The sequence below is a fragment of the Theropithecus gelada genome, chromosome 20, assembly GCF_003255815.1.
Source record: "Theropithecus gelada isolate Dixy chromosome 20, Tgel_1.0, whole genome shotgun sequence".
Taxonomy (NCBI): Eukaryota; Metazoa; Chordata; class Mammalia; order Primates; family Cercopithecidae; genus Theropithecus; species Theropithecus gelada.
The window spans coordinates 26,827,399-26,840,949 of NC_037688.1; the positions used below are offsets into that span (position 1 = coordinate 26,827,399).

At 44.7% G+C, this 13,551-nt stretch overlaps 1 protein-coding gene across 1 annotated transcript in view; it reads left to right on the plus strand.

Annotated features, from left to right (window-relative positions):
- Positions 1–13,551, plus strand: part of TANGO6 (transport and golgi organization 6 homolog) — a 264,770-nt gene that overhangs the window by 141,971 nt on the left and 109,248 nt on the right. The window contains exon 15 of the mRNA XM_025371435.1: positions 3,896–4,036. Coding sequence (XP_025227220.1) covers positions 3,896–4,036 — 141 coding nt within the window. The remainder of the gene's footprint in view (positions 1–3,895; positions 4,037–13,551) is intronic.

Sequence of the window (13,551 nt, forward strand, 5' to 3'; positions counted from 1 at the left end):
TGTTAACCATCATGTATGACTCTCTTCACTGCTTGGTGAATAAAGGGGGAACTGTACTCTTATTCTCCAGGGGTTTATAAACTCATAGGTGGCACCTGTATCCTAGAAGGTAAAACTCAAACAGCCAGCCGTTTGGCAGCCGTCCGTGGAGCAGACCAGCAGGAAGATAAACAATTGCTAGTAGACCTGGGACTGTGGGAAGCAAGGAAACTGCGCTTTGCTTTGGCAACCTTTTTATGGAAGACCGGGAGAGCTAAAAGCTCTCTAATGAGTTTAAAGTTTAGCATTATAGGAAAAGAAAAAAAAAAATCTGAAAAATCATTGTTAATCTGAAAAAGGGTGTGTTAGGATTCTTTTAATTGAAAAACAGTCAAACTGGTATGAGCATTAGAGGGTCTTTATTGGCTTTTGTGTCCAGAAAGTCGAGTGGGTAGAGTACACCTGGGTCCAGGAGCTGAAAAGATGCCACCGGGTCTCTTCCTCTTCTCCCTCCCTCTCAGGTGGGCTCTCCTCTGTGTTGGTGTCATTCTTGGGTGGGCTTTTTCCATATGGTGGCCACTGGCAGCTCCAGGTTAGTCTCTTCAGCGGGTGGTGGGGAGGGGAATGTATCTTTCCCAGTAGTGTCAATGTGGGTTTCAGGATCGGATCTCATTCCCCATTCCTGAACCAATCATGGTGGTGGGGATGGAATGGAAGATCCTAACTGGCCAGCCTGGGATACAAGTTGACACCTGCAGGGGGAGAAAGTGGGTATAGTTAGCCCACTCAAATCACACAGACCAAGAGTAAGAAAGGGATATTTCTCCAAAAGAACACCATAGTGTTGTTACCAGAAGAGAGAGTGGATGCTATGTGTAATCACACGTCTGCCCACTACAGAGAGGAAGTCCAGAGCTCATTTGGCCGGGATAGTTCACAGAAGTAAATGACTGTTCTCTGCTAAAGACTAATGAGAGAAAATAGGAATAAACAACAGTAGGAGGGACTTTAGTAATAGGTTTCAGAAAAGCTAGAAATAGGTCAAAGTTGTGTAAAGCAAATCCCATTTTTCTACTGTTTTCCATTGCAAAGTCATAGGGAAACACCCACCAGATTTTCTGAGTTGAGAACTCATTTTAGAAAGTAGTTATGGGCCGGGCGCAGTGGCTCACGCCTGTAATCCCAGCACTTTGGGAGGCCGAGGAGGGCAGATCACCTCAGGAGTTCGAGACCAGCCTGGCCAACATGGTGAAACCCCGTGTCTACTAAAAATATAAAAATTAGCCAGGCTTGGTGGCAGGCACCTGTAATCCCAGCTACTCGGAGGCTGAGGCGGGAGGATTGTGGACCTGGCTAATTTTTTAAAAAATATTTTTAGAGAGATGAGGTCTCCCTGTGTTGCCCAGACTGGCCTCAAACTCCTTGCCTCACGTGATCCTCCCACCTCAGCCTCCCAAAGTGCTGGGATTACGGGTGTGAGCCACTGCACCTAGCCCCCTCTTCTTTCTCTTAGCAAACAGTTCACTTACCCTTAAGCCTCAGACATTTTTTTTTTTTTTCTTTTTTTGGAGACGGAGTTTCGCTGTTGTTGCCTAGACTGGAGTGCAGTGGTGCGATCTCAGCTCACTGCAGCCTCCTCCTCCCAGGTTCAAGTGATTCTCCTGCTTCAGCCTCCTGAGTAACTGGGGTTACAGGCACCCACTACCACGCCCAGCTAACTGTTTGTATTTTTAGTAGAGACGGGGTTTCACCATGTTGGCCAGACTGATCTTGAACTCCTGACCTCAAGTGATCCACCCACCTCGGCCTCCCAAAGTGTTGGGATTACACGCGTGAGCCACCGCGCCCAGCCGACGCAGATTTTTTTTTTCTATGCTACAATATTCCATAACTCCATGTTGAACCCCCAAGGACTTCATCATTTTACATAATAGAGTGAACTACTACTACAGTGTCACATTTTGGCGACAGTGTTGTGCCACAACCTGAATCTCTCTTAAGAGCAGAGCTTCTGCTTGTGTAAGATTGGACTCTGGATTGGAAGTGTGGCTTAGGACCACATGCAGAGGTGTTGGCTTAGGATCACATGCAGAGACTTCCCAGGCTCTTTGGAAGCAAGGAAAGGTGGGGGTGGGGAGGGCAGAAAGGAGGATGGGCAGACAGGTGCAGCCCTCAGCAGGTGCTCCGCCTTCACGGCTCAGCAGATGCGGCGGTTAAGAAGCCCAGTGAAGAGTGTGGATGTGATTTAGAAGAGAATGGAATCACAACCTACAACATAAAAAGCTGCACGTAGACTTTGCCTGCAAGGCTGTCAGTTTAAACATGAGAATGGTAAACTTAGATGAAAAATAAGTATAGATTTCTCAAGCATTTATATTACTTCTTCCCCATCCTCTCTTTCTTAATTCCTGAAATTTATATCAGGACTGTATATTTGAACCCTTTTTACTCATCCATCCATTCATCCATTCATTCATTTAGTAAGTAGTTACTGAGCACCCGACACGTGCTAGGACTCTTCTAGGCATTGGGGATACAGCAGGGAACAAAAGAAAATCCTTGACTTTATTATAGAGTTCACATTCCAAGGAGGAGAGCAGACAATAAGGAAATACACAACCTGTCAGGTGATATTAAGTGCTAAGACAAATGAAGCAGATTGAGAGGGGTAAAGAGTGGTAGGGGAAGGAGGCTGCCGTTTTAGATGTGACAAATGTGATCTGTGAGCAGAGACATGATAGGGTTTGGGAGCAAGCTGTGAGGCCACCAGGAGGAGCAGCCGATGCAGAGGGGGAAGTGAGGCCGACTGCTCCGGGCCAGGATCACTTGGTCTACTGGAGAACAGCAAGGAGGCCAGGAAGCAAGGGAGAGTGTTAAAAGATGAGATCAGAGAGAGAACAAAGGAAGGCGGTGGGTGGGGACTGCTCATATTCAGGGGAGAAGGGAAACCACTGAGGGGTCTGGGCAGAAGAATGAAGGGGCCAGACTTATGATTCAAACCAAATAGCTCCAGCTGCAATGGATGAAAAGAGTAGAAGCAGGGAGACCAATGAGGAGATTACTGGAAAAACCCAAAGCAGAGTTGATGGGCCAGGGTGCTTGAGGTAGAAGTGGATTCTCATCCTGGAACCCCTATTTCTACCTATTCCTTCTTTACCTTTTTTCTTTTTCCTCACTGTTCTTTACAGTGTGTAACCTTTTTCCTGTTCTCTGCTAAATACTAATGAGAGAAAATAGGAATAAACAACAGTATAGACACAAATCATATAATTTGTAGTTACATAGTTTTGAGGCCGACCAGAGGTTTTGTTCTGGATCTGTCTGGTCACCTCTCACCTCCCTGCCACCCCTATAAAGCTTGCTGAGTATGGGGCTGGGCTCAGATTATGATAACACTGTTCCAGGCTACACATTTAGAAGGCGCTGCTGTGGATGGGAGAGAGGATCAGCAAGTCTCTCTCGAAGGGGGACTCAGGGTCAGGGTCTTCCCTATTTCTGTTGATTAGGAAACTCAGCCATGAGCTTAGATCTAATATTGATCATGTCTAGGATGCTCTGAAAATGTTTCCTTGTAGAAATTGCTCCCATCACTGGCTATTCTACAGAGGAAAATCATGCAGGAATGGAGAACTGCAGCAAAAGCAGGAGGCACTGCCTGGATCATAGAACATCAGTGCTGGGAGTGACCTTAGAGATCGTATCAGGCTGGGACTAGAGAAATGCAGGAGTCTCAACTACCAGGCTCATCTTCATTCCATTCACTATGCTGACTTTCCAAACAAGAGGCAGCCCTTGCTGGAAGAGCTGTAGAGATGGTTTTCAGCATTTCTGTGTTCATCCCATCACAGAGTGACTGGTTTATTTGCCTTTCGATCCTAAACAGTAATGCATCCTTTCTTTTTGTTTTCAACCCTAGGGGTTGCCCTGCTCTCAGATGTCTATCCTGAGAAAATCTTGCCAGACCTGTTGGCTCAATATGACAGCAGCAAAGACAAGCACACACCAGAGACCAGAATGAAAGTCGGGGAAGTCCTGATGCGAATCGTCAGGGCGTTAGGTGAGTTTTCTTGTTCCATCCACCTGGAAAAGGGTGGAAGATCAGTGTCTTTGAAACCAAAGTGTGTGTACCTGGGGGCTTGTTATACTAGCGTGGTGAGGGTAGTTTGAGGGCTGGGATGAACTAGTACCCATTTAGGAATTTAGGAAATACTCAGATCCCTACTATGAGACTGAACGCAACAATGTCCTTTTTCTTAAAACTGTTCAGTCTCTGGCCAGGTGTGGTGGCTCATGCCTGTAATCCCAGCACTCTGGGAGGCCGAGGCAGGTGGATCACCTGAGGTCAGGAGTTCAAGACCAGCCTGGTCCACATGGTGAAACCCTGTCTCTACTAAAAATACAAAAAATAGCCGGGCGCGGTGGCTCAAGCCTGTAATCCCAGCACTTTGGGAGGCCGAGACGGGCGGATCACAAGGTCAGGAGATCGAGACCATCCTGGCTAACACGGTGAAACCCCGTCTCTACTAAAAAAAAATACAAAAACCTAGCCGGGCGAGGTGGCGGGCGTCTGTAGTCCCAGCTACTCGGGAGGCTGAGGCAGGAGAATGGCGTGAACCCGGGAGGCGGAGCTTGCAGTGAGCTGAGATCCGGCCACTGCACTCCAATCTGGGCGACAAAGCAAGACTCTGTCTCAACAAAAAAAAAAAAAAAAAAATACAAAAAATAGCTGGGCATGGTGGTGCACGCCTGTAATCCCAGCTACTCGGGAGGCTGAGGCAGAAGAATCGCTTGAAGCTGGGAGGCAGAGGTTGTGGTTGAGTCGAGATTGTGCCACTGCACTCCAGCCTGGGCAACAAAATGAGTCCGTCTCAAAAATAACAACAACAAAAAAACTGCTTAGTCTCCTTCCCCGGGAGCTGTGTTGGGCCCTGATTTTCAATGGAGCTGGAATGAGAAGTCTCACACTTGAGCTAAAAGAAGAGGAATGTCAGCTGGGCACCGTGACTCACGCCTGTAATCTCAGCACTTTGGGAGGATCGCTTTAGGCCTGGCAGGAGTTCAAGACCAGCCTGGGTAACGTGGCAAAACCCTGTCTCTACCAAAAATTAGTCAAGCATGGTGGCACACACCTGTAGTCCCAGCTACTCAGGAGGCTGAGGTGGGAGGATCACCTGAGCCTGGGAAGTCGAGGCTGCAGTGAGCAATGATTGTACTGCTGCACTCCAGCCTGGGCAGCAGAGCGAGACTCAGAATACAGAAGAGAAATGTCAAGCAGGGAAGGAAGAGTGCTGACTCTTGCTGAATGTCTGCTGTATGCCAGGTTGTCCATATATATAATCTCATCTAATTTCCCAACAAATCTTGTAAAGAGGCTGTTACTAAACCCATTTTACAGATTAAGAAACTGTAGCTCAAACATATTCAGCAATTTGTCCAAGACTCATTCAGCTGGTAAGTGATAGTACTGAGAATTGAACTACCAACTTGAAGGAAGTTGCTCTAGGCCGTATAAGCTGAGAATAGTAGTTAAGGGATAGGCTCTAGACTTACACTGCCTCACTTCAAATCCTGAACTGCCGCTGCTTTTTTTTTTTTTTTCTCTTGGTAGAGGTGGGGTATTACTGTGTTTTCAGGCTAATCTCAAACTCGTGAACTCAAGCAATCCTCCTGCCTCAGCCTCCCAAAGTGTTGGGATTACAGGCATGAGCCATGGTGCCCAGCCCTCTATTTCACCTCTATTAGAACCTTTGTATATATGCCTCTTAGCCTTTATCCTTCTACTTCAGCCTCTTGAATAGCTGGGACTAGAGGTACATGCCACTACGCCTGGCTAATTTTTGTATTTTTGTAGAGACGGGGTTTTACCATGTTGCCCAGGCTGGTCTTGAACTCCTGGCCTCAAGCAGTCTTCCCACCTTGGCTTCACAAAGTGCTGGGATTACAGGCATGAGCCACTGCACCCAGCCAGAATTTGGTTATTAATAACACTTAACTCATAGGGCTGTTGTAAAGATTAAATAAGGTAATTCTTACAGTGGTATTTGGCATACAATAAGGGCTCAGTAAAATTTTATTTTTGCCTATGCAAAAATGATGTAAACATTTTTTAAAGATTAAAAATGAAGGAAAACAAATACTTTTTGCTGTTTATTGAGTGCTCATATGAAGCTAGGAGGTGGGACCCTAGGGAACAAGGACAAAGAAAACAATAGTTCATTCTGAAGAGAGAGGTTAAATTAAGATGAATTTCTCCATAAGCCAGCAAGTACACTTTGGATTTTTTTATACTGGGCTATATAACATAGAATTGAGAAAAAATTCATTTCTTTAACCTGTGCTCCACAGACTTAACCATTAGCTGTCACACTGAATATCACTAGAAGCCTTAAAATAAGGCAAATCAATCATACAGGTGAGAGCCAGTGGTGTACGGTATCCATTTGAGCCAGCTAGCTGCCATATTGAATTTTGAGAATGAGGTTCCGTTTTAGGGCTGTGTTCTTGTCATACATGGCCTATATCAGATTGTGTTATAAAGTGTAGCTGTTGGTGGTTAATATTTGGCTTAATAACAGTGCCACACTTCTTTTATTCTTTAAATTATATCAGCACTTCTCAAGTACTGCTATATTTGTCCTTGACTTTTTAGTAATTCCATTATATACTCACTAGTCTGTTATCTAAGGCAGAAAAAGAAGATACAATCTCAACTTCAGCTTGGGCAATTTGTCTGTGAGCTCTAGTAAAACTTGTAAATTTACTCTTTATCCGGTAGAGGAAGATTTTGGAGAACAAAGTGGAGGTGGGGTAGCTTTTTGCCACTTGCATCAGGAGATCACACTGAATTCCTCCTTCAACAGCATGTCAAAGGATTTATAGAAATTCCATATAGCCATGTACTGTTTTTATGGACATAGCCCTTAATTTTCCCAATTTCTAGGTGACTCTTCTGGCTAAGGATGATAGAACCTAGGTCTCCAGCCACTTAAATCCTTTTATCAGTGAAAGGAGAATTACTTGAGAGTGAAATTTATTTTATTTTTTTTTCTGACCAATGGATTCATGTCACAGAGAGTGAAATTTGTTTATCTATCTTTTTTTATTTTTATTTTTTGAGATGGAGTCTTAGCCGGGTGCAGTGGCTCACGCCTGTAATCCCAGCACTTTGGGAGGCCAAGGCGGGCAGATCACGAGGTCAAGAGAGCGAGACCATCCTGGCCAACAGGGTGAAACCCCAACTCCACTAAAAATACAACACTTGGCTGGGCGCGGTGGCTCATGCCTGTAATCCCAGCACTTTGGGAAGCCGAGGCAGGCGGATCACGAGGTCAGGAGATCGAGACCATCCTGGCTAACACGGTGAAACCCCGTCTCTACTAAAAATACAAAAAATTAGCCGGGCGTGGTGGCGGGCGCCTGTAGCCCCAGCTACTGGGAGGCTGAGGCAGGAGAATGGCGTGAACCCGGGAGGCGGAGCTTGCAGTGAGCCGAGATCGTGCCACCGCACTCCAGCCTGGGAGACAAAGTGAGACTCCTTCTCAAAAAAAAATAAATAAATAATAAATAAATAAATAAATATAAAAATACAAAACTTAGCTGGGCATGGTGGCATGTGCCTGTAGTCCCAGCTACTCAGGAGGCTGAGGCAGGAGAATCTCTTGAACCTGGGAAGCAGAGGTTGCAGTGAGCCGGGATTTTACCACTGCAACTCCAGCCTGGCAATAGAGCCCAACTCCATCTCAAAAAAAAAAAAAAAAGATGTCTGTCACCCAGACTGGAGTACAGTGGCACCATCTTGGCTCACTGCAACTCCGCCTCCTGGGTTCAACTGATTCTCCTGCCTCAGCCTCCCGAGTAACTGAGACCACAGGCCCGTACCACCATGCCCGGCTAATTTTTGTATTTTTAGTAGAGACAGGGTTTCACCATGTTGGACAGGTTGGTCTCGAACTCCTGACCTCAGGTGATCCGCCCGCCTTGGCCTCCCAAAGTTCTGGGATTACAGGCATGAGCCACCGCACCCAGCTGAGAGTGAAATTTAAAAATACTTTTTTTCTAAGAAGAAAGATGAACTTTCTATATTTGCCTTAGTTCTGAATTTGAATCTAAAACATGCCAGACAAGTACACCATTATAAGAAATCATTCTCTCACAGTAGGTGTGAAGGGTGCACCACTGGGATTATCAGAGCTGAGAAGAATATAAACCATACACAGACAACATCAACATGTATTTTCTCTGGTAGACCTCTACCTTTGGGATGATAAACACTAAAAGTACATATTTCAGAGTCCCCATTGGCCAGTCCAAATGATTTCCTGGGGTGAGAGTGGAGGTGGGGATGAAGGGCTGGATACAGTTGAGGTGAGGCCTCACTCCTCCTTACATACTCTTATAATTAGCCCAATTTCCAAAACAGCCTTCTGGCATTTCAAAGCAAATTCCACTAATTCTCAAAGTTCCCTTCTTTGTGTGGCCTACTCTTCAGAGTGTCCAATTGTAAACACAGCCTTAGCTTTAACTGCTAGTTTCTGTTTCACATCATCAACTTGTCCCGGTACATAGATGAAGTGGTGTGTTGAAATCCTTTGAGTAACATTGAAGCCCATTTTGACAACATAGCCAATATTCTTAGTTTTCTAGTGTTGTGGAAATGCTGTGAACAGCCGCTTGGTAAGGCTTTTCTAGTTCCATCAGCCTAGGCCTTGCTGTCTCCCCACCTCTACCTCTTCTCTGCAGTGGTGGGAGTTGGTGGGAGAATGCGGCCCACCCGTGGGAGCAGGGTGCAGTACACTATGTTACCTCTCTCATCATGCTAGTTCCCTAGCCACACCTACTTGTCTTCCTGCCACTAGATCATGGTGCAAAATCAGCAGGAGCTTTTTTTCTTTCCATTAAAAAAAATTGAGGTAGTACATATATACAGTAAAGTACATAACATATATGATTTTATTTTATTTTATTTTTTGAGGCAGGGTATCGTTCTGTTGCCCAGGATGGAATGCAGTGGTGCGATCATGGCTTACTGCATCCTTGACCTGTCAGTCTGATCCACCTCCCTCAGCTTCCCGAGTAGCAAGGACCACAGGTATGCGCCACCATACCCAGCTATTTATTAAATTTTTTACGGAGATGGGGTCTCGCTGTGTTTCCCAGGCTGATCCCAACCTCCTGGGCTCAAGTGATCCTCCCACCTCCACTTCCCAGTGTGCTGAGATTAAGGTGTAAGCCACAGCACCCAGCCTGAAGTATATGAATTTTTTTTTTTTTCCTTGAGATGGAGTCTTGCTCTGTCGTCCAGGCTGGAGTGCAGTGGTGTGATCTTGGCTCACTGCAGCCTCCACTTCCCAAGTTCAAGGGATTCTCCAGCCTCAGCCTTCTGAGTACAGGTGCTTGCCACTGCGTCCAGCTAATTTTTGTATTTTTAGTAGAGATGGAATTTCATCGTTGGCCAGGCTGGTCGCAAGCTCCTGACCTCAGGTGATCCACCCACCTCAGCCTCCCAAAGTGCTGGGATTACAGGCGTGAGCCACTGCACCCGGCCCAGGAATATTTTTGAAGATATTCATTGCTAAAATGTCTTCCAGAGAGGCTGTGCCAGTTTATATTATCAATGTTTGTCTGTACCCTCAAAAGTACGATATAGTCTATGTATTATCATTTTTAAAAATCTTTATCAAGAAGATATATAAAGGAATGCTATCTTGTTTTTATTTCCATTTATTCAATTGATAAGGTTAAATATTTTTCCATATATTGACTAACTAAGATTCTGTATATGTGGAGGGTATGCATGTGTGTGTGATAATTACACGTTCTAGGTTCTAGTCCGTTGTTTTTTCATTATGGTATCGATTTTGTTTTTTGACTTTTTTTTTTTTTTTTTGAGACAGAGTCTCACTCTGTTGCCCAGGCTGGAGTGCAATGGTGCAATCTCAGCTCACTACAACCTCTGCCTGCCAGGTTCAAACAATTCTCCTGCCTCAGCGTCCTGAGTAGCTGGGACTACAGGTGTGTGCCACCATGCCCAGCTAATTTTTTTTTGATATTTTTAGTAGAGATGGGGTTTCACCATGCTGGCCAGGCTGGTCTTGAACTCTTGACCTCGTGATCCGCCCGCCTCGGCCTCCCAAAGTGCTGGGATTACAGACGTGAGCCACCGCACCTGGCCCTTATTTTTTTATTTTTAAAAATTTTATGTATTTAAATATCTTGAACCATTGACATTTATATCATAAATATTTTCTTTTAGTTTTGTTCATATTTTCTGTTTCATTTTGTTTTTGACACACAGAAGTTTTTAATTTCAATGAAGATAAATCTGTCTTTTCCCTTACGATTTTTCTCTTATATGGAGAACAGTTTTCTCAAACCAGGATTACATAAGTATGAATCTCTCTGTCTGTCTCTCTCTCTATATATATATATAGATAGATTTAAATATATATAAATATATATAGAGAGAGAGCGCGATAGAGAGACAGATATATACACACACACACACACACACACACACACACACACACACACACACATATATATTTTTTATTGAGATAGGATCTTGCTATGTTGCCTAGGCTGGACTTGAACTCCTGGGCTCAAGCAGTCCTCCTGCCTTAGCCCCATGATTAGCTGGGATTATGCACATGAGCCACTGCACGTATAGTTCCAGCTAGTAAGGACTCCAAGGTGGGAGGATCGCTTGAGCCCAGGAGTTTGAGGTTGTTATGAGTAACTGGAACTATATATAGGTGTGCGCCACCACTCCCAGCGAGGCTTTATATATTTTTATGTCTACGTTTCAATGTAGAAAATATTGTAGAAGGAGGCTGGGCGAGGTGGCTCGTGCCTGTAATCCCAGCACTTTGGGAGGCTGAGGCGGGCAGATCACGAGAGCAGGAGATCCAGGCCATCCTGTCTAACATGGTGAAACCCTGTCTCAGCTAGAAATACAAAAAATTACCAGGCGTGGTGGCACGCGCCTGTAGTGCCAGCTACTTGGGAAGCTGACACAGGAGAATCTCTTCAATCCGGGAGGCAGAGGTTGCAGTAAGCCAAGATCGCACCCCTGCACTCCAGCCTGGGCAACAGAGTGAGACTCTGTCTCAAAAAAAAAAAACAGAATTGTGGAAAGATTTTGGTTCAGTCTCTTTTATTTAAGGAACAATTTAGGAGTTTTTGTACTCCTAGAAATTTAATCTTAACACGTTGTTAAATTACCGATCATTCCAAATGTTTTTCCATCTGTTTCCTCTTATGTGGTCCAATGTCAATGTTGACAATAACTTGTGGATTGTTACATGTCATTGCATTTTTTTCTTTTTTTTTTTTTTTTGAGACGGAGTCTTGCTCTGTTGCCCAGGCTGGAGTACAGTGGCGTGGTCTCAGCTCACTGCAACCTCCGCCTCCCAGGTTCAAGCAATTCTTCTGCCTCAGCCTCCTGAGTAGCTGGGATTACAGGCATGAGCCACGACACCTGGCTAATTTTTGTATTTTTAGTAGAGACGGGGTTTTGCCATGTTGGCCAGGCTGGTCTCGACCTCCTGACCTCAGGTGATCCACCCACCTCGGCCTCCAAAAATGCTGGAATTTTAGGCGTGAGCCACTGCACCCAGCCCATTGCATTTCTTAAAACTTCTCTTAAAATATAACATATTTTCTGTTTAGTAATATGTTCCTGATATTACTATTACTGCACCCAAGATAATGAATTGGTCATTGTGATGTTTCTTGGCAAATTGAATTAAATTGAATGCATCTTTGTGGGTATTTCCTTTTGCGATTGCCTAGAGAATTAATTGATCTGCTGTAGACCACACTCCTTTCTCACATATGCCTGATTTGGAATGCTGCAGAATTCAAAATGTTTTGAGCACTGACATGACACACTCAAAGGAATGCTCACTGGAGCATTTTGGATTTTAGGATTAGGGATGTTCAACCAGTATATATTCTGCAAATACTCCAAACTCCAAAAAAATTCAAAATCTGAAAAACTCCAAAGCATTTCTGTCCCAAGTGTTTCAGATAAGAGATACTCAACGTATGTCTTCTCTTTCTTTGGCAATGTCTGGAGACACTTTTGGTTGTTAGAACTGGCTGGGGAGGGGATTATTATGGCATGTAGTAGAGGCCCAGGATACTGCCAGGCATCCTAAAATGCACAGGATGGCCACCTACAGCAAAGAAGATGTGGCTCAAAATGGCAGTAAGGCCCCTGTTGAAACACCTTGTTCTAGAGCCCATGTGGGCCATTCTGTTTCTCTCAAATGTGTTAAATCCAGGGCTGCCACATATAATTATGCAGGTTGTTCACTGCTGTTGTATAAACTCCTACGGTCTTCATTATATGAATGGCATGCCCTGGCCCTGGAGTTGTATAATATACAACCTATGCAGTCATCCTGCTGGCCCTAACTAAATTCTAGCCTATCTCATACCTTTTTTTTTTAGACAGAGTCTCACTTTGTCGCCCAGGCTACAGTGCAGTGACACAATCTCGGCTCACTGCAACCTCTGCCTGCTGGGTTCAAGCAATTCTCCTGCCTCAGCCTCCCGAGTAGCTGGGATTACAGGCACCTGTCACCATGACCAGCTAATTTTTATATTTTTAGTAGAGACAGGATTTCACCATGTTGGCCAGGCTGGTCTTGAATTCCTGACATCAGGTGATCTGCCCACCTCAGCCTCCCAAAGTGCTGGGATTACAGGTGTGAGCCACCACGCCCGACCTTTTTTTTTTTTTTTTTTTTTGTAGAGACAGGGTCTCACTATGTTGCCCAGGCTGGTCCCCAACTCCTGGGCTCAAGCAATCCTCCCACCTCGGCCTCCCAAAGTGTTGGGATTACAGGCATGAGCCATGGTGCCTAGCCCTCTATTTCACCTCTATTAGAACCTTTGTATATATGCCTCTTAGCCTTTATTTCCTTTCTTTTAATAGACCATCAAATGAACTAAAGTATATTTTTATTTTTATTTATTTATTTTGAGACGGAGTCTTGCTTTGTCACCCAGGCTGGAGTGCAGTGGCATGATCTCAGCTCACTGCAAGCTCCGCCTCCCGGGTTCACGCCTTTCTCCCGCCTCAGCCTCCTGAGTAGCTGGGACCACAGGTGCCCGCCACCACGCCCAGCTAATTTTTTTTTTTTTTTGTATTTTTAGTAGAGATGGGGTTTCACCATGTTAGTCAGGATAGTCTTGATCTCCTGACCTCGTGATCCGCCCGTCTGGTCCTCCCAAAGTGCTGGGATTACAGGCGTAAACCACCGCGCCCGGCTAAAGTATATTTTTAAATTATCCTTTGCATTTAGAGAATATTTCATGTTCCTTGCTAATATTTATTTCTCCTCCAAAGGGATCAGAAGAGAAAATGAAGTTGCCTTTTTTTTTTTTTTTTTTTTTTTTTGATGCTGTGTTGCTCCTGCATCACTTCAGGATGCCTCAGATTTTCAGATTTGCAGGTCTTGTTATTTCTTTTTTTTATTTTTATTTTTATTTTTTTTAGAGAACAGTACCCAGGCTGGTCCCAAACTCCTGGCCTCAAATGATCCTCCTGCCTTGGCCGCTCGAAGT